At 32.3% G+C, this 26928-nt stretch overlaps 1 protein-coding gene across 6 annotated transcripts in view; it reads right to left on the bottom strand.

Annotated features, from left to right (window-relative positions):
- Positions 1–26928, bottom strand: part of LOC105475960 (CUB and Sushi multiple domains 3) — a 1218758-nt gene that overhangs the window by 352113 nt on the left and 839717 nt on the right. For all 6 annotated transcript variants that reach the window (XM_011731490.2, XM_071067898.1, XM_071067897.1 and 3 more), the window contains one exon: positions 8098–8267. In XM_011731490.2, coding sequence (XP_011729792.2) covers positions 8098–8267 — 170 coding nt within the window. The remainder of the gene's footprint in view (positions 1–8097; positions 8268–26928) is intronic.

The following is a 26928-nucleotide window of genomic DNA, read 5'->3' as shown; positions in this document are numbered from 1 at the left end:
TGATATGAACAACTATTGGTTAATTGAATAATAGTTTTCAAATACTGAAAAAAAATTTCTTCAATATGTAGTGCTATTCATAATGTAATGGCCACAGACACAACCCATTTCCACTTACATCTATATAATAAGCAAACAACAAGTTAAGTCATGTTTTGTAGCATTTGCCAGTTTCCACAGTGTAAATATTCCCATTGGCCAACATCAAGCTATCATTGAATGTGAATGTGATGTCACTGAATGTGCAGTTGGGAAGAGACGTGAAGGGGCACAGTGTGGTGTGGTATTTCTACCATAGGGACACAATATACATAAATAACCTCAAAAGCACAGATAATAGTAAAAGTAGTACAATAATTAAGAAATTTTAAAAAAATTTATTTATTGTTCTTGTTTTTAATATAATTTAAGTTAATTTAATTGTGATTTAATTACAATCTAATTGTAATATAACTTAATTTTTGGTACTGGCTATGTTCAACAATCAGCTCTCAAAATTACTGAAAATTTAATAATACGCTCTCACAAGTGCTACTCCCAAAGACTCACACATAGATAGGAAAGAAACTTGAAAAAATACATTTTAGAAAATAACAGGTTAATAACCTTATCATATCTCTACAAGAATGTTATTAATCAAGTCCTTTGAGTATCTAATTTTTCATAAATATGACATCATTCCTCCTAACCTTTTCTCTCTCAGTTTCAAAAGCAATTTTGATTTACTTTATTGACTTTTCTCCATAATCATCCATAGTCTACATTTTGCATAAGAAATAAGTCTTTAGACTACACAATGCTAACCATGGTAAAAAGATTGCCTTGAATTTTGGAATAGAATAAATTCTTTTCCAAAGAATAAAGGAATGCTCTGCTATATTCCTTTATTCTGAACATTGTCCTTAGTTTTTATTTGAAAATAACAACAAACACAGCAACAATGAAAACAGAAAATAGTATTTCTCATTGGTATTCAATTTTCATTCCACCAGGCTGACAATGGGAGCTATTCGATGTTAATTGCATAGAGCCTACCTATAATAAACCCCTCTTATAAATGTTAATTGAAAGAATTAATTAGATTACATATTTACAAGTGAGAGTGAGGAAAGAAGTTCAGTATTTCTGCCATATCCTGTGTCACTTTGAAAAAAATAAAATAATCAGACTCCAAACAAACTAGAGAAACATTCCCTAGATGAGTTAAGTAGAGAACAAATTAATTAGGTTCTGATTTAGGTTTCTAAGACAGGACCTTGCATCGTATCCTTTTTGGGTGGAGGAATAATAGAATACCAATAATTAGAAAACAGGGAACATGTACCTGGCTTTCTATCTGGAGCCCAGAAAAGTGGGAAACATGCTTGCAGAAAAAAGGTACCAAACAAACAAACAAAAAAAACAGTAGGTATGTGCGGTTGGTGGGGCAACTGAGCCTGAGCCAGTCACATGGAATTCTGGCGTAACTCAGTCTCATATACAGAGTAAAAGATGAAAAGTGCTTCTTATGAGCAGAACAGAATATACTGCAGAGAGCTGGTAGATGCAAAGAGGTTTTGCAGTTGGGATAACTGGGATCCAGCAGTAGATGCCCAATTGTACTGCTGACTTCAGAACAAGTGGCAAATGAGGGGGCGCAGCAGCTGCCGCCACAAACAGATAATGCCCTAGGACAAAACGCACTTTTCATTTTTGACAACTTGAAGTCTTGATGCCAAAATATGTGCAGACGTTGAACTGGCAAATACAGAATTGACTGAGTTTATCCTGAATTGACCTAGATTCGTTTTCTCACTGCCCAGGAAAAAGGTTGTTGAAAATAAAAATTAGGTCACTTGTACAAAAATCTTTTGCTATATTTCTTGCAAATTTTTTTCCAGACTCTGAAATATATTCCTATTACATGAATATTCACTGAACATTTGCAGGGGCAAGCACTGTGCTGAGTGCTTTATAAACAATCATTTAATTTAAAAACATTATCTAACTTAGTCATTATAGCAATACTGAATGTAAGTTTTTATTATTATCAGAATGTTTCAGGTGAGGAAGGTGAGATTTAGAAATCTTGAGTAATGTTTTCAATAATTGTATGACTATTAAGTGGTAGGTTTGAGATTTGAACCTAGGTTTACCTAACTCTAAAGCCCATTCTTAATTGTCATTAAGGTGTGTAGAAAAATAATCCGGAGCATAATGTGTTTTCAAAGGTTAGAATAAATTTGGGCAACGTTGATTGAGTGGGCATGTTTATCTAATAATATATCACCAAATATAACCCTGAATTTTATAAGCTATATTTGGACAAAACAGCACGGCAATGGGAAAAATATTTAGAAGTAACTATGTTGTATAAAAATATATTCACTTTTCTTAGATTAGAAACAATAACAATTGAACTTAATTAGAAAGGAAATATGTTTCTCTTGCTTTACACAGAAAGAAAGTAGCTGAAATTATATAGTAAATTTGTCCTTTCCAGAAGAAAAAAATATTTATTGAGCATTTACTATATGACAAGCATTGTTCCTAGATGCTTGAGTTAAAGTGGAGTTAAATAGTTCCTGCTGTCTTATAGCATGCATTCTATTGGAGAAGATAAAAATTAAAGGAATGAACTATGAATGCATAATATTTCAGGTTGTAGATCAGTGCTATGAAGAAGAATAGATCAGATTAATACTATGGAAAGAGATGATGGAGGTAAGTTTACCAGTTTATAGGAGGGTCAATTGAAGACTCTGATCATATGACATTTTAGTAGAGACCTGAAGGAAATGAGGGACACAGCCATGTGGTTATACTGAGGAAGAACATGCAAGCAGAAGACATAGCCTGAGCAAAGGGCTTGGTGTTGAAGCGTGTGATGTGGTTTGAACGTTTGTGACTTCCAAATCTCATGTTAAAATGTGATTCCACTGTTGGAAGTGGGGCCTGGTGGAACGTGATGGCATCATGGGGGCAGAACCCCCATGAACACCATCCCATTGGTAATAAGAGAGTTCTCTCTCAGTTAGTTTACATGAGATCTGCTGGTTTAAAAGTCTGGAATCTGTTGTCCCTTTGCTCTCTTGCTCCCTTTCTCACCATGTAATACACCAGCTTCTCCCTTCACCTTCTGCCACAATTGTGAGCTTCCTGAGGCCCTCACCAGAAACCCAGCTGATGTTGGTGCCATGTTTGTAGAACCTGCAGAACTGTGAGCAAGTTTAATCTCTTTTCCTTATAAATTTTACAGCTTCAGGTATTTTTTTATAGCAATGCAAAAAAAAAAAAAAAAAAAAGGGCGGGGGGTGGGGGACTAATACAGCATGCCTGCTATATTTGATAAACTGCAGGGAGGCCATTATGCCTGGAGTGGAGTGAGCTAGAGGAAGAGTGGCAAAAGGAAAGGTCAGGAACATTAAAATTATGCCAAATCATATAGCCCATGGTAAGGGCTTTAGATTTTACTTATAATGAGATGAGAAACATAAAAAGGTTTAGAGCTAAAGCATAACATGAAAAAGGGTCACTTCTGTTGTTGATTTTGAAACAGTCTATAGAGTATGCTATGGTCTCAATATTTGTGTCCCCCCCAAATTCATATGTTCAAATCCTAACACTCAAGGTGATGGTATTAGGAGGTGGGGCCTTTGGAGGCTAACTGTTCATGAGGGCAGAGCTCATAAATGGAATAAGTGCCCTTATAAAAGATATCATCCCTTTGGCCATGGAGTTCACAATATGAAAATGATTCTTTGAGGAAGGTGGCCATCATCAGACACTAACTGCTAGTAACTTAGTCTTGAAATTACCAGCCTTCAGAACTTCAAAAAATAAATGTGTATCATTTATAAACCACTTAGTCTATGTTATTCTGTTATAATAGCTCACATGATCTAAGATGGTGGAAATAGGAGGATCAATTAGAAACAATGTCAGTTACACAAGTAAGAGATGATAATATAGACCAAGGTTATTTACAAAGGTGGGAAATGATTAATTCCAGAACTTTGAAGGAAAGAACCACAGAATTTGCTGAGAGACAATATACAAAGTGTGAAAGAAAAAAGGAAACAAGAATGAACTCAATTTCATCATTGAGTAATTAGTTTCTATCTACTAAAATAGAGAAAAATGAGGAGAGAGGAGATGTGTGTTTTGGACTGGTGAACTTTGAAATTCCCATTAGTCATTCAACTGGAAATAGTGAGAGATCATATAGATAGAAACTGGATTTTATCACAGGTCAGAGCAGATTTTGCATTAGCTGTGCTGTTCTGTCAATATACTTTAAAGCACATATGTTTCAAAGATTTTTTTAATGTGAACATTAAAGTTTTTTTGTAAACAAAATATAGTTCATATATCTTTTTAGATTCCTTAAAGCTGCAGTGTCAAGTAAAATCCAAACCTACCTGTGGTGTGTCATTAAAGTTTTCCAAAAATAAGTAAGTAGCATGCAAGAAAATTGTCGCTTAACCCACTTACTGTTCGTATGTGTAAACATTAATAGTTGAAGGGATCTGAATTATAAGAGTTTCCTATACAATCATGGATAGGTTTTATATTTGTTCTATCACCATTATAAAAACACATAATTAGCCAAGGTTGTTCATAGTGAACAGGTTAAAATACCCATTAAGTAAGTACATTGGAAAAAAAAAAAAAAGATACATTCCTAAATGATCATTCTGCACCAGTTTTTTTGCAATCCAGAATGGATGCAGTGAAATTTCCTTTCCACTTTAAGTAAGAATCACCATAGGAATTTTTCTTTCATTTATTTTTATTATTATTGCCTTTTCGTGGCTTGAAAATGTTCTGTTTGCCTAAATAGGATTTTCTCAGATGCTATTAAAATTATTTATCCACCTTTGAAAAATGACACAAATGAACAAAAAAGTTTTACAAAAAAAAAAAAAAGATTTCAATCTGGTATAAAGTTAATGACTCAAAATTATCTAGTAATATTGAGGTCAATTTTTATTATTTAGGGTAACAATCTGCTACCTTTGAAGCACTACAGTAAAATATTTTGATGTATAAATGTTCTTCATTTTAACACTAGAGCCAAAGAAGGATATAATCATAATTACTATATTGATGGTCATCAGATAATCTAGAGAGCTTTATAAAAATCCAAATTCCCACGTGTAGATGAACTGAATCAGAAAACCTGGGAGGAGTGCCAGTAATCAAAACTTAAAAAAAAAATCTAGAGGAGTCATATGATGGCTTACACTTAGAACTCACTGGTGCAAACTCTGCTGGTGTGATTTTAAATAACTAAAGTTCTTTACAGAAAGAAAGGAGAAAGAGAGAAGAAAAAAGACAGCAGGTGAGTGAGCAAGTGAGTGCCTTCCTGGACACTGAACTCTCAGAGACAAAAGTTGTACACGAATGTTTGCATGGAAATAGATGTAGATACACACACATATTATTGTTGGCATTGTTATTTTTGTTTTGGTCAGAATCCAATACAGTTATGTCATATGGTAAATGAAACCAGAAAAAAAAAAATCTCTCCTCCTAAACTTGATTCTCATATAAGGATTACAAGAGAGTGTCATTCCAAAAAATGTAATCAATGATACCACATAAAAGAAAAAGCAATGATTTTAAATTCTCTCAGTCAAGGGGCAGCAGGTTTTATAATGGGCTCTTTGTTTTTATTTCTTATTATATCCTAGTCTAAATACACGAATCTAACTGACTCCACTATGTTTGATATTGTAAAGTACTGGAGATGGGGATTAACTTTCATGGATTAGTTTTCAATTAGGCAAATAACTTTCCACCCTAAGATGACTTTGTGCTCCATAATTTTTGAGAATTAATAATATATCTTTTTGAGGGTTCATCTTTCTGTTTGTATATAACTAAATGTGTCCATGTCAAAGGGTGTCTTTCAGCTAATAGTTGCCCATCGGATTAATGGGAAGAATGAGGTAACATTAAGCATCTTATCTCTTATTCTGGCAGAGAGACCATGAAGGAGACAAATTTGGAATCTAAAAGTTCACCCTAAATTGTATTTATAGAGTGACTTGCTGAAACTGTTTTAAAGTAATAATTCAAAATAAATCTCAGGCAAATCTTTGAGTAGAAGGATAATTGAATTGGTGTGTTTCTATTATAATATTTAGTATATAGTATTTTCAACTTTGGAGAATGTATATTCCTGGAAAATTAAAGAATTCTTAAAAATTGTTGGGGACATAATTTTTTAAACTTTTTACCCATATAAGGGAAATCTGTATTTGAAGAAATCCTTTAAAGGGCCTTAAATTGAGTCTTTTTTTTTCTTTTTTCTGCCTTATTTCATTGCTCCCTATTATATCCCCTTGTGTTGTCACTTATGACTGAAGCGCCACCCTTCTCAAGGTAGCACATATCAGAAATGTATGTGGCTTTATTCCAAAAGAGTAAGACCTTTGTTAGAAAGTTTTATTTTATTATTAAAAAGAATCATTTGTTACCGCAAATAAATTCTCCAAATAATATCAGTATAGAAAAGAAATGGATGCATTTTAAGCATCACAAAGAAATATTTTAGGGAGAACAGTAATAGGCACGAGTGATAGATGTCAAGAAACATTTCCTGAATTTTAGCTCACCAACACATGTTTATTATTGTTGCTTGTGCAATACAGAGTAGTAGCTAGACTAGCTCACAGATCTTATCTATGCATTGATACATTTCCCCGCATAATTTGCTTGAAAATAAAAAGCACTGCCTCAGTTCTATATACAAGCAACCTGTTAATCTCAATGTTGACTCCAATTGAACAAACATAATTTATTTTAACAGAAACACCCAAACAATGAACTAGAGGTGGAAGAGTTTTACATAGTGAATTTCGTTGCCAGTTGGGGAAAAATGCAGAAAATAAGAATGCATATATTGATCCTAAATTAATATTGAAATTGTATACATCTAGATACATTGTGAGAAATTTTCCCCAAAGCCTATACAAATCTTACAAGTATATAGCGTTATTGTGTTAGAGAGCCATCAATTATCATGAAATAATATTTTTTTTATAAAAGAAACTAACCAATAACGTTAAAATTGTTAATTAAAAAAAAATTCTCCTGCTGCAGCCAATTTGGAATTCCATTTATTTTTTTTTTTCAAGATTTGTGAAAACAGAAGTATAATGAATTTTTCACCTGGCTTAAGAAAATCTTAACGATTAGAAAAACAAAGCTATATAATTATTTTAAAAATATTTAAATGTGACTTTTAGAAGTGTTTAATTTTACTCTAATGATAAATATAAATCATATTTACCAAAATATTTATATTGAAAATACAAATCAGCAACTATGAAAATATTTATTTGCCAAAATGTTATTTTTTGGAAAAGTAGACATTTGATTATTTCAAAATGTTTAAATAATGTTTATACCAATAGTCATTATCAAAAAAGTACATTTTTTCTTAATTGATAGACATTGACTTGTTAGGTTTATATATTCATAAAAAGTATCCATAGTCATAAATGCAAAAGATTCTTCACGTATTAACAAAAATAAATAAGTTATATTATAGAAAATATAATACAAATAGAAACAAATCACTATTATATTTCTTAAAGAAATGACCATCGAATGACCATCAAAAAGCAAGTTGTTTTTTTCCAGAAATAAGATTTTAAAAATTATGATTTATGGGAACAGAGAAAGTAGACAACAAGGTGAATAATGAATTGCTTTACCTTTTAAATGTTTAAACATTAACAAAAATAAGACAAATAAACATATTGTATGATGGTCATTTGATGATGTTTTATATATAATACTTATTAGGCAAGATATTTGGCATTAAAGTTTTCTTATTTTGGCATTATTAAAATATTAAAATTCATATATCATAAAATAAAAAATTACCTTTTATTATAAATAAAAATTGGAAACAAAGCATACTATTTTAATGGAAACAATAATAGAAAATGAGAATTATTATATAATTTGAATGCATAAAAGGTAGAATCAACTTACAGTTAATACTATATACATTCACACATATATAGGCATATATATTTATCTACTGGTGTATATTTAATGGCTAAAAATGATCAAAATACAAGTATGTCTGAGTTCACCTACCTTAAGAACATCTCCTTGTGCTAAATGAAATGTTCTGGCTGAAATATTGATTCCCTTGCCTGCTTGAACCTGAATGCTATAAATGCATTCATGGTTGTTTTCATAGTTGAGTGGATAATTTGGAGACAGCAAAATTCCTTCATTATTTGTTGCAGATGCACCACATTCAGCTGCAGGTAAAACAGAATATTGAAGTATAGTTTAATAGATAGCAGTATCATTTTCAAGCAATGTCATGTATGGAAGTGTAATGCATTTTATTTTACCTAAAGTTTAGCAGAAAAATAATATACAGAATGACTTTATGTTGTAAATGATTAATTCCCTCCTCAAATAACATATGGGAGGAAGAGACTACAGCTCATGGAGAGGACAATTGTGTACAAATGAAAATATACAACAGTTGTAGTAATTTTCCCCCTAGATTAAAGGATAGCATAGGAAAGGATGAGAGCACAATTTTAAGAATGTATTTTGCATTTGTAGATTTCTGATAAATTTAATACATTTAAATTTATAATTTAGCTCTTTTAAATGAAAGGGACATATATTAATTTTGGTTTTGAATAATTCTAACTTGATCTTTTAAAACATTTGTACCTTTTTAATTAATTTGACCCTTCTTTTTTCTCCTAGTACTCAGTATTCTGCTGATACAAGAATTTCAATAATAAAAAGGGAATCAAATATTACATTATCTTTGAAAACTGATATAATAGTTAAACCCTCCTGGTAATAATAGTTAACCAATAATTGTAACAAATTGGGCATCTTTGGAAATTATATCACCTTTCTCAGGATAGAAAATTAGACTACATGAAGGCATTCTCATAATAGATAAAATGGTTTTGCTAAACCTTCAGGACTAATTTTGCAAAATTTGAGGAACTGCCTAAACATTTAGGAAAATGTGAGAATTTCTCAACAAATTTAGCTCGAATTTAATTTTAATGTATTTCAACATAAAAAGCTTGTGGCAGTATTGAAAAAACAAACAATAAGTCCTTAAAAGTCTTAAATATGTTTCAGAAATTCAATAAACTCAGCTTTCTATCTTAATCTAATAACTTGTTACCAAACCATAGGGCAAAAATATTTACATTTTCAAATATTTAACTGAAAAGGAAAAAAAAAAAAAAGCAAGTTGTTTTTTTCCAGAAATAAGATTTTAAAAAGAATGATTTATGGGAACAGTCAGAGAAAGTAGACAACAAGGTGAATAATGAATTGCTTTACCTTTTAAATGTTTAAACATTAACAAAAATAAGACAAAAGAAACAAAAGCCTATTGAAATAAAAATGATGAAGAAGAAGCAGTCAGTATAATATCAACATTGTGTGAAATAATAATAAAAACTAATGGTGTTATACTAACAGACAGTATTACACAATAAAAGGTTCCTCTAAATTCCTTTTCAAGAAAAAAAAAATCAAACTTCCAATACTGATTTAAGTTCTTTTAATGTTACTTAAACATGTTCAAAAAATAGATACGTCTTTATACTTTTAGCTGCGTACAGTTATGATACCAAACCAGTTTACAAATACAGGAACAAAATGACAAAAACAATAAAATAAAAAATAGCAACATGTTTCTAATGAGGCATAAGGTTTTGTTTTCCTAACATTAAATCGCCTTTGGCAATGTGGATCATGTAACAGCTGCTGGAGTGTAGGCTTTTGGAGTTTGCTACACCTTTAATTACTCTATGCTGTGTAGCAACTTGATTCTCCCTCATATTATGCCTCTGTGAACTGCTGAGAATCTTTCATCGGCATAGTGCAAGAGAATGCCAGGCATCTGTCACTTAGTGGAAATCATTTACATTTTATTTCTACTTTATTTCTTTCTACTAGCTTTTTGGAATATAAGTATGTTTGTGGGGGCATGAAGACAAATGTAATCTGGATTACACAGGTGATCTAAAATGCACATATATTTTTGTCAATTAGATTATTTAGAAGAAAATGCTAATTATTTTAAATTATTTTACAGAGTCATGAAGTTTTGAAAATATAAATGGTTTTAGTTCTTGTCTGTAATAAGTTGACACAATATTTTTCAATTGCACATCTAATCTTGCACTTTCTGGTTAAAATATACTGATGATCAGCAAGTCAAAATCCAGAGAATGTCATACAAGGCCATTTACAAAGTGATCCCAGTGTGCCTGTCCAGCTATTACCTAGCCTTCTCTGCCATGGACCTTGCAATTTAGCTACCCTGAGCTACTACTGGCCCTTGGCCACAGTCTCATACTCTGAGCCTTTGAACTTGCTATTTTCCCGCGTATGAACACCACCTCTGGTCCCAAGAGATGTGAATAAAGAAAATTACGGCCCATGAGGAAAATTACTTGATATGGAATTAAACTGTTATGGTTCTTTTCAGTATCGGGTGGCTGTGATGGTAAATGAAATTGAAAAAAGCAACACCACGTTAAAGTATCACAGATAATTCTCAAGAATAATAGTTGTGGTTCCATGCTTATGAATTCCCAGCAAAAATATCGTAACTTCAAAATTTTCATTATATATAACATGACTAGCACAGCAAGTTTTCATAAAGCTTATTTAAACTGAGAAGATAAGTATTGGCAAACTGTGACTGAATATTCTTAAGATATGTTAAAATTGAGAAAAGGAACTAGCAGCAGAACAGCTGACTACAAGAGAGAAGCATGGTTAGTTGATACAAGGAAGACAAGTGCATATATGAAAATGTCAATTACATGAGAAAGAGGAATTTGAGTAAAGCAAATTGTAAAGATCCAACTGGTAAAGGCAAGTTGAAAAAGTTATCTCTCAGCCATAGTGACATTTATGGAGAGTATACCGCTATCACTGAATAATCACAAATGTGTGACTCAGAAGATTATGTCAATGTTAATATTTTCAGTCAGGTGCTATAAGGAATAGCATATGTAAAATAAAACATGTATGTAAAAAATATGTTACAATAAAAAAACTACAAGGTCACTGTAATATAAATAACTTATTTACTTGGTTGATAATGTACTGAAAGATATTTGAAGTCGCTAGAGGCACATGATAGAATGCTCTGATTTGGAAAAAATAAATCAATAGGTTGATTCCATAGATATTTATGAAATATTTATTATGTACTGGCTGGTGAGGGGTATAGCTGAAGCTCTTATGGGACTTACTTTCCAGTGGAAAAGATGGATGTTTATCATACAATCACTCAAATAAAAATATAATATGTGAAAGCGTTAACTGAGAGCCCTGACCTGTCCTGAATAGCTAGGAAAGACTCTCTGAAGTACTGCAACTTGAAAATGGATGAGTAAATTAAGGGTGAAGGGAGAAGGCAAGTGGGGGAAAAGAATATTCCAAACAAAAGAAACATATCTAAAAACATTATTGGAGGGGGTGGGAGACGGAGGAGATAATGACAGGTTCTAGGAACTGAAAGACCTGATGTGAAAAAGCTTTCTTTGTGCAAGGTTGATCTAGAAGTAGATCTCTGAGGATGTTTATCTGGTGTGATAGGAGAAGAAATGTTCTTTCTTAGGTGTGTATGAATGGAGAAGTCATTAGGTGTGAGCTGCTTGTTCTTGTGATGGGGAAATACTTTTGTCTTTAAGGCTTGGAATGTTGGTTGCAGAATTTGAAGAGCAAAAAAAGGAGACTGAATGAGCTACATTTGTAAAATTGTTTGAGATTTTGGGTTAGGAAACCACTGCTTCAGAGTTTAGGGGTTGCAATGTTTTCTGGAGGTGAGGTAAGCACACTTTTTCCTACATTAACATAAGCCCAGGACATTGTTTCTCTCATGTCTTGGTCTAGAGTGAGTTTTATGTTCTTGATAACTGATGCCACTAACTGATAAAGCCTATGTTTGATAATAAGGATTTCTTACAAAATAATCAGTATAAAACTAGGGAGTAATGTTTCCTCTCTCTAATTTGAACTAGAGGGTGCTGTCATCTTTAAATCATAAAAATTAGTAATATGAAAACATTATATAATTTAGCAGTGTTAAGAAAATATTTTTGGAGAATAAGTACTTAGTGTTCCTTGTAGCATATAAATATTTTCTGTGCAATTTCCAGTGTACACATTGTATATGATGACTTTTCTGAAAAGCAAATCCTATTCACATAAAATACCTTTTTATTTAATTGTACATGTTAAGATATCTATTTGAGTTACCAATATGAAACTCTTTGCTGAATATGAAAATAATATGTTGATAAATGTGACTTTAGTTGGATTGGAGTGGGAAAGATGTGCACTGAAATCTGATGATAAGAGTCATTGCTACAGTGAAGAATTCACTAGAGCAGGGATACCCATTGAATTTCAATATTTTCATACTAACTGAAAAACAGACAAGCCATGCATCATTAATTTCCATTACTGGGATAAGAACATCTGGTAGCATCTATTGTATACATACAGTCATATATTTTTAGATAAACTGGTAAAATGTTTTTCAGCAATTTGACTGGAAATCTGAAAAATGTCTAGATCAGTAAAGTTCACAGTTACTTTTTTAAAAATTTGCATTACAATTGAGTCTCTTTATTTTCAAACTGTTTTGTGAAAGCAGGCAAAATATACTTGATTTAGATTGTTCAAAAAACTTACAATGTTTTTAACCATAAACATATGGTATGCAAGTCAAATAAGGGGTAGCATTAAGCAGAAATATATTTTTTTCGTATGTTTAATTATTACCAGAAGAAAAATAATGATAATACATCATTTTGCTCATAGAGGATCATATGAGGATCAAATCCAAATCAATCATTCTTTTTTGCATGTGAATTCAGGTTTTTTTCATTTTTATCAGCTAGTTTAACCCATTATATTCCAAATATAATTTAGATTTTATTTCATTAAGTTAGGACATCATTGATTATAAAAGGCATTGTTATGTGTCTCTAAAAAAGCCAAAATGCTGCCAATACACTATAATAGTCATTGATTGTCGGATACATGCATATTTCACAGATGTTAGTTTTTTTAAAATGGGACATCTAAAAATTGTGTAATATGGTAAAATGTGTTATTAATTTTTTTTTTGAGCACTTCTCCTAAGATGCCTTCTCAACTTGGAAGTATTAATAACACTTTGCTCTTCAGAAATTTTTAGTCAAAAATATTTTATTTTCTTAAATAGGTATTTTAATAATACTTAGATTTTCAGAAGTGGGTAGAAATTGTAGGGTAGAAAGATACATTAATTTCCTTATGCCTCTACTGAGAATATGAGAATCCATTAGTATTACTTGCATACAGTCTTATTTTTTCTTTCTTTTGTTCTTCGTAGGCAATAATAGTACTTAACTGGCTTTCTCCTTTTAGCCTCTCTAAATACATGTATGTATCCGTGTGCAAACTAGTGCTACTTAAAAGTTATTTATAAATCAAGAGTTTAAACATTTTTTTGAAGAATTTCAAAAAAGTTTCATAGTTACTTTTTTCTCTTAAACATTTGTTTTTAATGCATTTTCTATAATCATTTTTTACTGTGTAGAATTATATTTTTGTGTGTGAATTGCAGTCATAATTGGAACGCTTAAATTCAAAACTTTTTAAAATAAATTATATCATTTTATTTTAAAAATATTGACTATTTCCTATAATCTGACATTGTCTTTTCATCTTTCCATGAACAGGTATTGAAGGTCTACTGTGCTGAGTTATTTATTAAAAATAATGTTCTTAATAAAAATAACTATGGATATGCCTGATACTGTATTAGGTCTTGGGAATAGGTCCTCGTCCTCATGTGATATGTACTCCAAAAAAGAGGCACACATGGAAACTGGTACATGAACTAACATGTAGTCTCTAGTATGATACAAGTTCGTGTAATAGGCTGAAATGGCAAAAATGAAGTAGTACATTTTAAAGGAGCCGCAAGATAATTACATTAAGGCAGATTTCATGACTGTATTATTCTTGATTTGAGTAAGAAATGTGGTTCCAAAGGTAACCAAAATGTATGAAGAAGGGATTCCAGGCAGAGTGAAATACTTGAATGAAAGTATAAATAGGCAAACCAAATTGACATTAGTTAGAAGAACCAGTAATTCATACACCATTCTAAGACATTTGGACTTTATCCTGTAGGCAATGGAGATTCATAGAAGAGTTTTAAAAAGAGAAAAAATGACCAACTTTGAGAAATCCACCAGGGCAGCTCTATGAGGAATGAATTGTAGTCTTGGGTTACTAGAGGGTGAAAATCCTAGAGAAGATTATTGTAGTGTTACAGACAGAAGATGAGAGCTCCAACTATGAAGGAAGAGGAGATGCCAAAGTAAAAGTTATAGAACTTGGAGACAAGTTCGGTGTGGGGGCATGAAAGAGAGGGAAAGGTAAAGAAGACAAGCAGTGGCTTTGATTATAATGCTGATGAACGTATTTTTGCACAAGATAAATTTGATATGCCTGTTGGATGTCAAGTAAAGTACACCAAGCAGCTAGGCATATTTGTACCCATGGGGTTGGTTTTTTAAAGCCACAGACAGAAAGGTTTATCCAGAGAATATATATATGTGTGTGTGTGTGTGTGTATATATATATATATATATATATGTATACACACCAAAAAAAATTTACAGGCTAATATCCATGATGAACATAGATTCAAAAATCCTCAAAAAATTTTAACAAACCAAATTCAACAGTGCCATGATCAAGTTAGATTTATCCTTGGGATGTAATATATTTCAGTTTACTGTATAGATAATAATAAATGTGATATATTACATTAACAAAATGAATGACAAAATTATATAGATGCAGAAAAATCACTAGACAAAATTCAATATCCTTTCATGATAAAAATTTCCAGAAGATGAGGTAATAGAAAGAATGCACCTAAATACAATAAAGATCATGTGTCAGAAGCCCACAGCAGCCATCAAGCACTGAAAAGTTGAAACCTTGTCAAACAAGATTAGGAATAAGACAAGAATGCCCACTCTCACCAATTCTATTCACTGTAGCACTGAAAGTTCTAGCCAGAGCAACTAGTAAAGAAAAATAAATTTAAAAAATCTTAATCATAAAAGAGGAAGGCAATTGTCTTTGCAGATGACATCATCTTACATATAGAAAACTCTAAAGACTCCACCAACAAAACTGGTAGAACTGATAAATTAATGCACTAAAATTGCAGGACATAACATTAACATATAAAACTTAGTTGTGTTTCCACATAGTAGCAATGAACTATTCAAAAAAGACATTAAGAAAGTAATGCCATGTATAATAGTATAAAAAAGAATAAAATACTTAGGTAGAAATTTAATCAAGGAGGTGAAAGGCATACTGAAAACAGTAAAACAGTAATAAAAAATTGAAGCTATGAATAAATTAACATCCTGTGTTCATGGGTAAGGAGACTTAATATTGTAGAAATATCTATACATTCCAAAGCAGTATATAGATTTAATTCAATTCCTATCAAAATTCCAATAGCATTTTACACAGAACTAGAAAAACAAACCAAAATTAATATAGAGCCAAATAGCTAAAGCAATCTTGAGCAAGAAGAATGAAGTTGATGGCATCATACTTCCTGATTTCAAATTATTACAAAACAAAACTAATCAAAACAATATGATACCGGCATACTGGCATGAAAACTATTAAACCCAGGTATATATGATAAATTAATCTTCGGCAAAGGCTCTAAGAATACATGAAGAGAAAAGAAGAGTCTCTTCAATACATGGTGTTAGAAAAGCTAATATTCATATGCAAAAATAGGAAATTGGCTCTTTATCTTACACATACACAAAAATCAACTCCAAATGAATTGAAGACTTAATCATGAGACCTGAAACCTTAGCACTTCTAATAGAAAACAGAAAAAGTGCTCTATAATTGTAATTTCAGAGATGATTTTTCGGATAAAACACAAAAAACACAAACAATAAAAGTAAAGATAAACAGATGGAACTACATCAAACTAAAAAGTTTCTGCCCAGCAAGGGTAACAATCAACAAAATGAAAAGGCAACACATGGTGGCGCATGTCTGTAATCCTAGCTACCCAGGAGGCTGAGGCGGGAGAATCGCTTGAACCTGGGAGGCGGAGGTTGCAGTGAGCCAAGGACGCACCACCGTACTCTAGCCTGGGTGACAGAGTGAGATACCGTCTCAAAAAAAAAAAAAAAAAAAAAAAAAAAAAAAAAAATGGAAGAAAATATTTGCAAAACACATACCTGACAAAGGGTTAATATATATTATATTCAAGAAACTCATAAGGTTTTATTTTTTAAACCCCAAACAACCCTATTAGGTGATGTGCTAGAGGTTTCAGTAGACATGTCTCCAAAGAAGACATACAAATGGTCTACAGGTCTAAGGAAAGGTACTCAGCATCACTAATCATCAGAGAAATGCGAATCAAAACCGCAATGAGATACCACCTCACATCTGTTAGCATGTCTATTACAATAAAGTAAAAAGATAACAAGTGTTGGCATGGATATGGAGAAAGGGGAACCCTTATACATTGTTGGTGGGAGTTTAAGTTGGCACAGCTATGTAGAAAATAGTAGGGAGATTCCTCAGAATATTAAAAATAGAACTACCATGTGATCCAGCAATCTCACTTCAAGGTATATAGCCAAAGGACATAAAATCACTGATATCTGCATGTTCATGTTTATTGCAGTAGTATTCATAGTTGCCAAGATATAGAAAGAACCAACCTGTCTATTGATGGATGAATGGGAAAGAAAATGTGATACATATTTGGAATATTATTCAATATGGAATATTATTTAGCCTTTACAAAGAAGAAAATCCTGACATTTGCAACAACATGGATGAACCTGGAAGACACTATGGAAAGTGAAATAAGACAGACACACAAAGACAAATACTCCATGATCTCCTGTACATGTGGGATCTAACAAAGTCAAACTCACAGAAACAGAGTAGAAGGTTAGTTAACAAAAGTGGGGGGTAGGGGAAATGGTGAGATGTTGGCCAAAGGGTACAAATTTACAGTTGTAAGATGAATAATTTCTGGAGACCAGACACACAGCATGGTTACTATAGTTAAAAACATTGTATTATAATCTTAAAATCTGCTGAAGAGAGATCTTAAATATTCTCATCATGGGCACATGATATGAGGGGATAGATATGTAAATTAGCTTGATTATTACAATCATTTCACAATGCAGATGTATAATTAAAACATTACGTTGTATATCTTGAATACATGCAAGTTTTATTTGTCAATTATACCTCAATAAAGCTAAAATAATAATAAAAAAACACAATGTTAAGGAGCTTCAGCAAAAAGTACAGGAATGTATTGATCTCTTTCGCTCTCTGTCCTTTGGGTCTCAAATACGATCTCGATTCTCTAATATTTCCCTAGTTCCCACTATCACATTTCAAATGGCAGCGGCCAATATGAGACTTCTCCAGCTGTTTGAAATATACATTGTTACTGATTTCACTTTTTATTATCTTCTTACTGGTAATAAAATAAAATAAGAAAACAATTGTATATGATCTTATTAACCAATAAATAAATGTCCGAAGACCATTTCTACTAGTAATTTTTGAGTTCTGCAGAATTCACGAAACAGGTCTTTTTTCCTAATGCTTCGCAAAATGAAAGAAAACAAATAAACATAAAAAGGCACATGAGGAATGTCTCTGTCTGACTGCCTCCTCATCAACTGAGCACCATCTTCTGATTTTCATCTCTTAGCTCTTCTCTGGAGGCTGAATGGAGTGGACTTCATGCCCTGGGAGTATACTGAGCCTGCAATGATGGCCTTCTCCTTGGCCAATGTATTAAATGTCACTATTTCAATTCAGAGAGAGGCTTCATGCTTTCTTTCTCTGTATCTTCGAGTTGAATTGAAATGCATCATGCAAAGTATTCAATAGTTAAATACTATAAAGCAAACAATAACTCTTGGAAAATGTGACAATATAGATGAATTTTTAAGATGTGAGAGGATTTACTATGGGCTAAAGCTTTTTTTGTGTAATAATTATATGAAGAGTAAACAAAATCAGTATGTGAACAATTCTTCATTATGATAAATTTTAGCTCAAGTGTTTCAAGTTTCATGGAGATGGAGTGACTAAGAAATGCCACTCATAATGCAGGTAACCCTTGACTTTACATCTGTGAATACAAAAATTAGGAGCAAGACTCCCAATCCTAAACCATATCCAGGTCAGTAAGGTATATCTGCTTGATGAATATCTTCCCAAAAGCATTTCTTATAGGTATCATGGAGGATATTTACATTATCTGAAATGTACCAAATTGATTCAAGGAAATAAACAATCTTGGGTTTTACTACTTTAATTTTAATAATGAGTTATTTTCTTCTTTATGTTAATAGCCAAAAGAGACATAAAATGTTCTTTAGAGAAGAGTAGTACAATTTTCAATGGGAACTTAAAATTTCTATAACAAAAATCTAAAAATTTTAAAATAAATCATGAGAAGCATAATAGCTAAGCATTGAAAGTGTTTAGCTGTATGCTTTGCTCCAAAACATGTTCTATAATAGACTATTGACTTTTTAGATGGTTGTGCCATTCAAACTAGATCTGACTCATTAGTACTAGGGTGGCATTTGTTGCTGGCAACAACACATGTTGAGTCATTTTATATTCCCCTTACAGATTCTAGCTAATGAAATTAAATTCAGAATGTGCCTTCTTTGTCTACTGGACTGCACGAGTGCATACAAAATACACAATTTGTCAATATAAAACAAAATATATTCAAATTTCACTTATGTGACATAAATCTAAACATCTAAAATAAAGTATTCTGAATTAAAATATTACATTTTAAACCAGTGATAGAATAATACAAATTCTATTACAAAGCAGTCACTTTGCTATTTGCTGGGAGTAAGAAGAATTAAACAAATAGATTAAATGATAAATTGCATTGTGATGCGCTAAGTGCCATAAAAACAAACTTGAACAAGTTTGGTGGGAGTATTGTGAATGAAATAACCAGTTTTGCCTATAGAAATTGAGGAAAGCCCACAGATAAAGAGAATCAAATCAGGTTTTAAAGGCATAAAACACAACCTGCTAAAACAATTCTATAATGCCTTTGATTTTCCTGATTAAAAAAAATCTCATTTTATTATGGTTCTTATGTTCATTAGACAAATTATCAGCCAGGTATAACAGACACATAAATACCAAGTTTTATTTCCACAGACCTAAGGTCTGCATGGATGTAAATAAAAAACTATTCCTTTCATTGGTCTTCACCATAATAGTTTCTTAGGAACAGTTGATGGGGTTGAGATTCTTTGAGGATTCTTCACCATATATTGTAGCTTTACATTTTATGTCTTGTATACTAATGGGGTGGGATTAAGAAATCCAAAGAATTTAGGGAAGAGATTGCAGTATAGGGAAACATGCTAAGAGATTATGCATTATAGGATCAGCTGGAGAATGGCAAGTAGACCTTCTTGAATTCTTCATAGCAACACTAATGGTTCTAAAGTAGATAAGCTGTGATCAGAGTTGGGAAACAGTGTTCTTCAGAGGAAATTTTCTTAAAAAAGGAAAAAAAAATGTGATCCTGCATGTATATTTTTAGACAATCCCAGTTAAAAACATTTCTCAACCCTTTCTTTTCCTTTTTTTTTTTTTTTTTTGTTTCAGATGGAGTCTTGCTCTGTTATCCAGGCTAAGTGCAGTGGCTCCATCATACCTCAATTTAACTTTGAATTCCTGGGCTCAAAATTACGGGTGCACACCACCACCAGCGTATATAGCTTTTTTTTTTTTTTTTTTTTTTTCTGAGAGACAGAGGAGTGTTGCGGGGAGGGGGATGGTTGAGGGGATGGTCTGAGATTCTTTTTTGTCCAGAATCACCTTGAATTTCTGGCTTCAAGCTATTTTCCCATCTTAACCTCCAAAAGGTGCTGGGATTATAGGCAGCAATTACCATGTCCAACCTAAAGTTTAACCTTTAGAGGAAAGTCTATGTGTTATAAAATTACTGAGAAGATCATCACTCTACAGGTGGTTTGATTGTTCTTTTAACAGGCTGTCACCTAAAGGTGTCTTAATTTTTATTATTCCTTTATTGGTGTTTGCCATTCTCTGTTTTCCTCTCACTGCTCCTATTTTCTCCCCTACTGTAATACTACAATAGAGGCTTTTGTTTTCATTCTGTAGGTCTGCTTGCTTAAATTTCTTTGTAGAAAAAGTGCTCTATAAAGCAAAGATTGAAAGGAAAAATCCTCCTGTAGTAGATTATATATATGGAGTTTTATTTTATATTAATTTAAATCATGCACATTTGAAATACCTTAATAATTAAAATACTAATTCTCACTTTACATAAACACTTTTAATTTATGTAAATAACTCAATAAAAATAGTAATCACATAATTTCAAAGATGTGAACCAAATTGGTTGTAAACCATGTTTATTTTGAAATGCCACATGGGTTTATAGCTTCATTTTAACTGGAAATACCCCCCAGCCTTTGGCACACTACACTTTGCAAGAGAAACACTATGGAGTGATTGTAGGTGACATTCTTTCATTCATCTCACAAATATTTATTGAGCGTCTACTATGTACCAAACACTGTGCTCTGTGCTAGAGATCCAGCCATTAAAAAAAAAAAAAAAAAAGCAAGAAAGAGAAAAATGATAACTGCTTTTTTCATAATGTATCTATTCTCCTGAGCGAATAAGACAATAAACAAGTATAGAAAAATAAATAGATTAGTCCAGGCATGGTGGCTCAAGCCTGTAATCCCAGCACTTTGGGAGGCCAAGGTTGGAGGATTGCTTGAGGCCTGGAGTTAGAGACCAACCTGCAGAACAAAACAAAACTTTGTCTCTAGAATTTTGTTTTTATTTTAAAACATTGGTAGATTAAACAATAAGTGAGATGGTTGTAAGTGCTAAGAAGAATAAGCAAATTAGAAAACGAAGATAAAAAGTACTGAGGGAATATTCATTAAAAGTCACTTTTTAGCAGAGATCTGAAGGAAGTAAATGGGCAACTATGAAGATATTTGGGAAAAAGCATTGCAGGCAGAGGGAATAGCACATACAGGGTGGGAGGATGTGTTTGGCCTATTGGGGGAAATGGCAAGGGGAACACTGCAGCTGGAGTGCCTTAATTGCCATGGTAGCAAACTCACAACTCCATTTCCACTTTTGCTCCCGAGCCTATTTGTAACTCATAGCCTCAATGAGCCTTTAATGACATATGTTCTAGGATCACTATATGTTTGTCCCTTTGACAAGCCTTTGCTCAGAATCCTTTAATGACTTTCCATCTCATTCTGAGTAAAACCAAAGTCCTTGTAATGGCCCACAGAACCCTACCTGGTATACGCTTATCTCTCTGCCCTCACCCCATCCTTTTCTCCTCCTTACTCATTCAACTTCAGCTGCACTGTGCTCTGCTCTGCTCTACTCTACTGAAGTTCTGAGCAAAGGATTACCAAAGGTACAGATATGCAGGGGTCCTAGGGTGTATCTATTTAAAAGATTATTCAAGCTCTGAGTTGAGAATAGACTCTGGAGAGGCAAGGGTGCTCACCATTACTTTACTATTATCCTAATTGTTTCTGTAGTTATAATTCACATATTTTGTTATAAAAATACCTTCCAAGCATGAAAGGACTCATAAAATGGTGGTGATGTTAATGTCAGAAAAATAACAATAAATCTTTGGAATAAAAGTTAGATTGTGGTAAAACACAATGAAAATGACTAACAACCATGATGCGCTTTACTGTTAATTTAGAAGAGAATAATCTATAAAATATTGGGAATAATGCTGAAAATTTTATAAAAGCAGCATTAAAATAGAAACAACCCCTATTATTCTATATCTATGAACTTTAAGAATGTTTTCCCCCACCGCTTTACATTAATTACTATAGGAAATGTAGACATGATTTATGAGCTTGAATCATGATGTCTTTAGGAACATACACTTGCATAAAATGTGACCACCCTGTACAACTTCTAAGTTATACAGACTGTTAAAGTTTCAACACTGTTCATGAATGATAAACAAATTGTTGTTTAAAAGTAAATGTTTGGGGCCTTGCTGAACATCATTTGTTAATTCGGCCACAAAGATTCCTGGAGATACAATTAAGAATATAATATTTATACTTTAGACATTTTTACATTTTCCTAGTCAAAATGACACTTAACATTTTAGTTTGGACATGATATATATTCATACTAAAATGGCAAATGTCCCAAATAAAATTATATATGTATACAAACACATACACGCACATACATAATTTTATTTTTTTGAAAAATTTCTTCCATGACAGCTTCAACTCATTTAAATCTCTGTCTTCTCTGAACTTCTCCCAGCCCCCAGAATTTGGTATTAACTTGTTGGTTTATCTCTTATCTAACACTCATATTATAAAACTTCTCAAGAAGTTTAGGCCTGTGAGAAATTCTGTCTTTTCTAGAGTGTTTAATATGCTAATATATAATAGGTTTTTAAGTTTCAACACCTTCTCTTTGGAAATCTCATTTCATTTATCATTCTAAGATACCCAAATCTATATTTCCAAACTAGCTCGCTTAACTTAGCTGCAGATATATATACACACACACACACACACACACCTCTCTCTACATAGAGATATAAAAATATAATATATATATATATATATATATAAACCTCTATACACACACACATATATATATATAAAAATTTCTGAGCAGATGCCATTTACTCCATCCACCCAGTCCACAGCCTTCTTCATCCTCTTTGTTTCCAATCTCAGGGAATAGCAGCCAAATGGCTTGGATTTCCAAAGGCATATTCTACTTCTACTTGGTACTGGACTTTTGCAGTTGCCCTTACCCCTCAAAAGAACGCTTTCTCCCCCATTCACACACATCCCCCTAGTTACCTCAAACTAAATCCTACTCATCCCTTACTCTTAATTAGAAATAATTTTCTCTGGGAAGCCTCCTCTGTTTTTACAGTTTTTATCACACGCTATTAAAATTGCCTTTTAACCTTTTCACCTTTTCCTTAGACTGTGAGTTATTTGAAATCAGGGAGCTTATCACTGTCTTGGGGACACTCTATCCCAATTGCCTAGCACAGTGCTTGGCCCATGGTGGATATTATTGAATAAATATTCAGTAAATTTTAATTAATTAAAATAGTACCTTAGAGTTTTGATCATTACATTGGTTCTATATTATTTTCAAACTAGGTACAAACTTTAAACTGTATATTCTGTAAGACCAGTTGTTATTTTCTAGCCCTAGAAAATATGAGTACAGATGGTTTACTTGTTATGTCTACATTTGTCTCACTATCTAATGGATAAGTTTAGGAAACTAACTCAACAACTCCAATTTTTATGCTACACCATAAAAACAACTGTAGAGTAGTTCAAAAAACTTAAACACAGTATCTGAAATTGAATTACCAGCCAGTGTAAAAGGTAGCATTTATGTACTAGACTAGTTTTTAAGAGGTTTTTGAAATATTCAAATATTTGGAAATATTCAAATTCCAACTCTGATAACAGATCCCTGAGAGGAGAATAGGACATGGGATTTGAACTAAAAAATACAATTCAGTATCTAACTTTGTATAGTTCTTGGTTTAAAATACTTTATTTTAAATGGTTACTTGTAAGTCTGAAAAAGAAATTCTAAAAATAAAAAGCTCTAGATGGAACAGATACACAGAACCTCTCTAACAGAAGTGTTCACTTCATTCTGAAGTGGTTTGTTACTATGTATATATTTATGTGTTGGAGAAATGGCCCTGGGAGTGGGGGACATTGAAAGTTCCCTTATGACCTAGAAAAAAAATCTTTCAAGATTATTTATCTCATTTTACTCTGACTCTTAGATCACTAAGCACCTTCTTATTACTGATTTGATATGCCTAATATCCTCATGTCAGAAATTACATAAGAATAATTACAAATATTCTGATCATTGGAATAAAAGATATCTGCTTTCCAATAAATTAATACACATAATAACCAATTTTATCTGTCATGTGTAAATCCACCAAAAAGCTTTCACAAAGTTGAGTTTTATATCCTACAAAGTGGTTCTGAATTAGAGGACTTCACCAAGAAAATGCCACCCTTCGTGGATCAGCACAATGACCAACCAAGGTGCCCCTTCATATGACAACTCTCTACACAAAGAACATGGGTTTGGAGTCAAACTGATCTGGCTTCAAAATCCAGTTTTGCCACTTACAAGCAAAGTGACTTTTGGTAAGTTATTTAACCCTCTGCCTCTGTTTCCTTATCAGTGAATTAAATAAAATAATCTTTTACTAGTGAGAATTAGAAATCATAGATTTAAAGTGTCTGGAATCAGGCTGGGTATGTACAATTACTTACAACTAATAGTAGAATTAGTAGGAGTAACCATCATAGTAGTAATATTGTCTTTCTCTAATTGCAGCGCCATTTTTGTAAATGGTGGCTAAAAGTACTTTTTTTTCCCAATCAGAATGATAGATTCTAGACTTTTCCAGTCTAGAATCAAGCTGAGCGTGTACAATTACTTAATAAATGACAAGTAATAGTGAAATTAGTAGTAGTAATCATCATAGTAGTAATATAGTAGTAATATTATCTTTCTCTAATTGCAACACCACTTGTATATGATGACTAAAAGTACTTTTTTTTTCCAGTCAGAATGATAGAAACGAAGCATACAAGCACTTGGCAGGTCCAGAATGTAATGTAAATTAAGCTGTATTAAAATGATTAATGGGAATTTTGAAATTAAACAATTGGAAATAGCCCCCTAGAGCCTAGTAGTAAATTGAATTAGCTAATAGTCATTTACATTATATATCTACACCTTCAACTCAATTGACAAGCATAGAACAGAAGTAAATTAGACATATATTTTTGACAATTACAAACTTTCTAAGTTATGTAAAAAATTACTTGATAAATTTCTTTAAAAGCGTGTCATTCATAAAAGTAATTTTAAACTACAATAACATTACATAAATATTTGTGAGATTTTTATGTAGCCATTTGAGAATTGAAAGGTTGTGATTTGAAGAGGCCTGTTTAATGTTTTCTAGAGCAGAGTACTCATGTATAACCTCAAAGGATATTATTCCATAAACTGCACCACAAATACACTACTGATAATTGGATAACCATAATTTTTATCATTTTAACGTTCTCTTGAATTATATATTTTGAGTAATTAAAAAATTGTTTGTTTTGCAATGGCCAATATCCTATAACAATTTTTAAGTCTGTATTTCCTGAACAAATTTTGAGCTAAACTTAGAAAGTAATAAAATCTCCCTCTCCTCCCACTTTTTGCCCTTAGATCATGCAAAATGTAGCATATCAAATTCTACCATAAAATGCATGAACTTGAACTATCAGAATGCATAGTGGATGAGGCTAATTTAGGAGCTTTGAACCATGATAGTACAGCATTTGACAAAAGTTGAACAAATATGGGCTCTTGTTCCCAAGAGTTAACCTAGCGATAGAACCTAAACACATTTTCCGAAATGCCTTTTTAAATGTCCATAGAAGTAGTCATGATATTACTGAACCTGCAAATTTTAATTGAGTTTTTTTTTTATCTTTCCAGATAGTTAAGATAGCACAGTAATTGACACCTAGAAGCATGCAGAAATCTACTTTAGCCCAAAGCAAAAAAGTTCAAATAAATGACTTTTACGGTCATGTTGGATAGCATATAGAATATGCCTACATCATGAAATTTAACCAATCATATAACTACTAGCTGCAATTCTATAATAGGCTGTCATCAAACATGGCTCTTAAAGAAAGACAAAATTATAACCTATATACTATGAACCATATGAAAAAAAGAGTTCTGGTATTCTGGAGCAGTTTTGTGGACATATGTCTGTTGCCCCTTGGGATAGTGGAGCTGCTATAGCCAACATGTAACAAAGGAACAGTGAAAACAGTATACTATATTATAGAAATTCCATCTGTACAAGAAAATATTGATGTGAAATAAGTGTTGGGCATGTTTTCACCGGAAGGCTCCAACAACTTATCTCTGTTATTTAATTTGTAGAAGCAGATATTTCCATGAACAGCGGTCATGAAGTTTCTTTGTGCCACCATTGAAATGGTAATGTTTGGGAACTTCACATTCATTAACTACAGGCATAACTTAATACAGTAGTTAAAAGTGACTCAAGTCAGAATACCTGGGTCCTCATCTAGACTGTACGTATGTGACTTTGGACAAGTTACATAATCTCATGTGCCTTCATCTGTGAAATAAGTATAATTACAGGGCCAAATTTATGGTTGCTGTGTGGATTAAATAAGTTAGCATGCAAAATGGATTTGGAACAGAGTCCTATAACTGGTAAGTACTGAAAAATGATATCTATTATTATTTCAGTTTATCTTCATTTATGACATAAGCATTTTTAGTGGTATTTTTACTTTAAAGATAAAGAAATATACATTTAGTAACACCAATATATACAGCTTGAAATTTACATATATTGTGATCTTCAAACTACACAGCACACCTACCATGTAAGATAAATAAGCTACGGGCATTTATTGAATGCTTGAATTCAGAACATTATATTAATGAGTTGCGGCATTGTCAAGTAGTCAAGTAGTCCCTCGCCAACAATCCAATGGCTAATGCAACCACAAGGGTCACAAGTGCAGCAAACGGAATGACTCACCACTCTTTCGTGGATTTGGCTGGTAAGGTGACATCACATGGATTCAGACAGTTTATTACACAGACAGGAAGCACAAGATCAGCATAATGTCAGTTCCCTGAATTCTTTGTCCC

The sequence above is a fragment of the Macaca nemestrina genome, chromosome 8, assembly GCF_043159975.1.
Source record: "Macaca nemestrina isolate mMacNem1 chromosome 8, mMacNem.hap1, whole genome shotgun sequence".
In the NCBI taxonomy this organism is placed as follows: Eukaryota; Metazoa; Chordata; class Mammalia; order Primates; family Cercopithecidae; genus Macaca; species Macaca nemestrina.
This window is presented reverse-complemented; position numbering and strand designations above follow the sequence as displayed.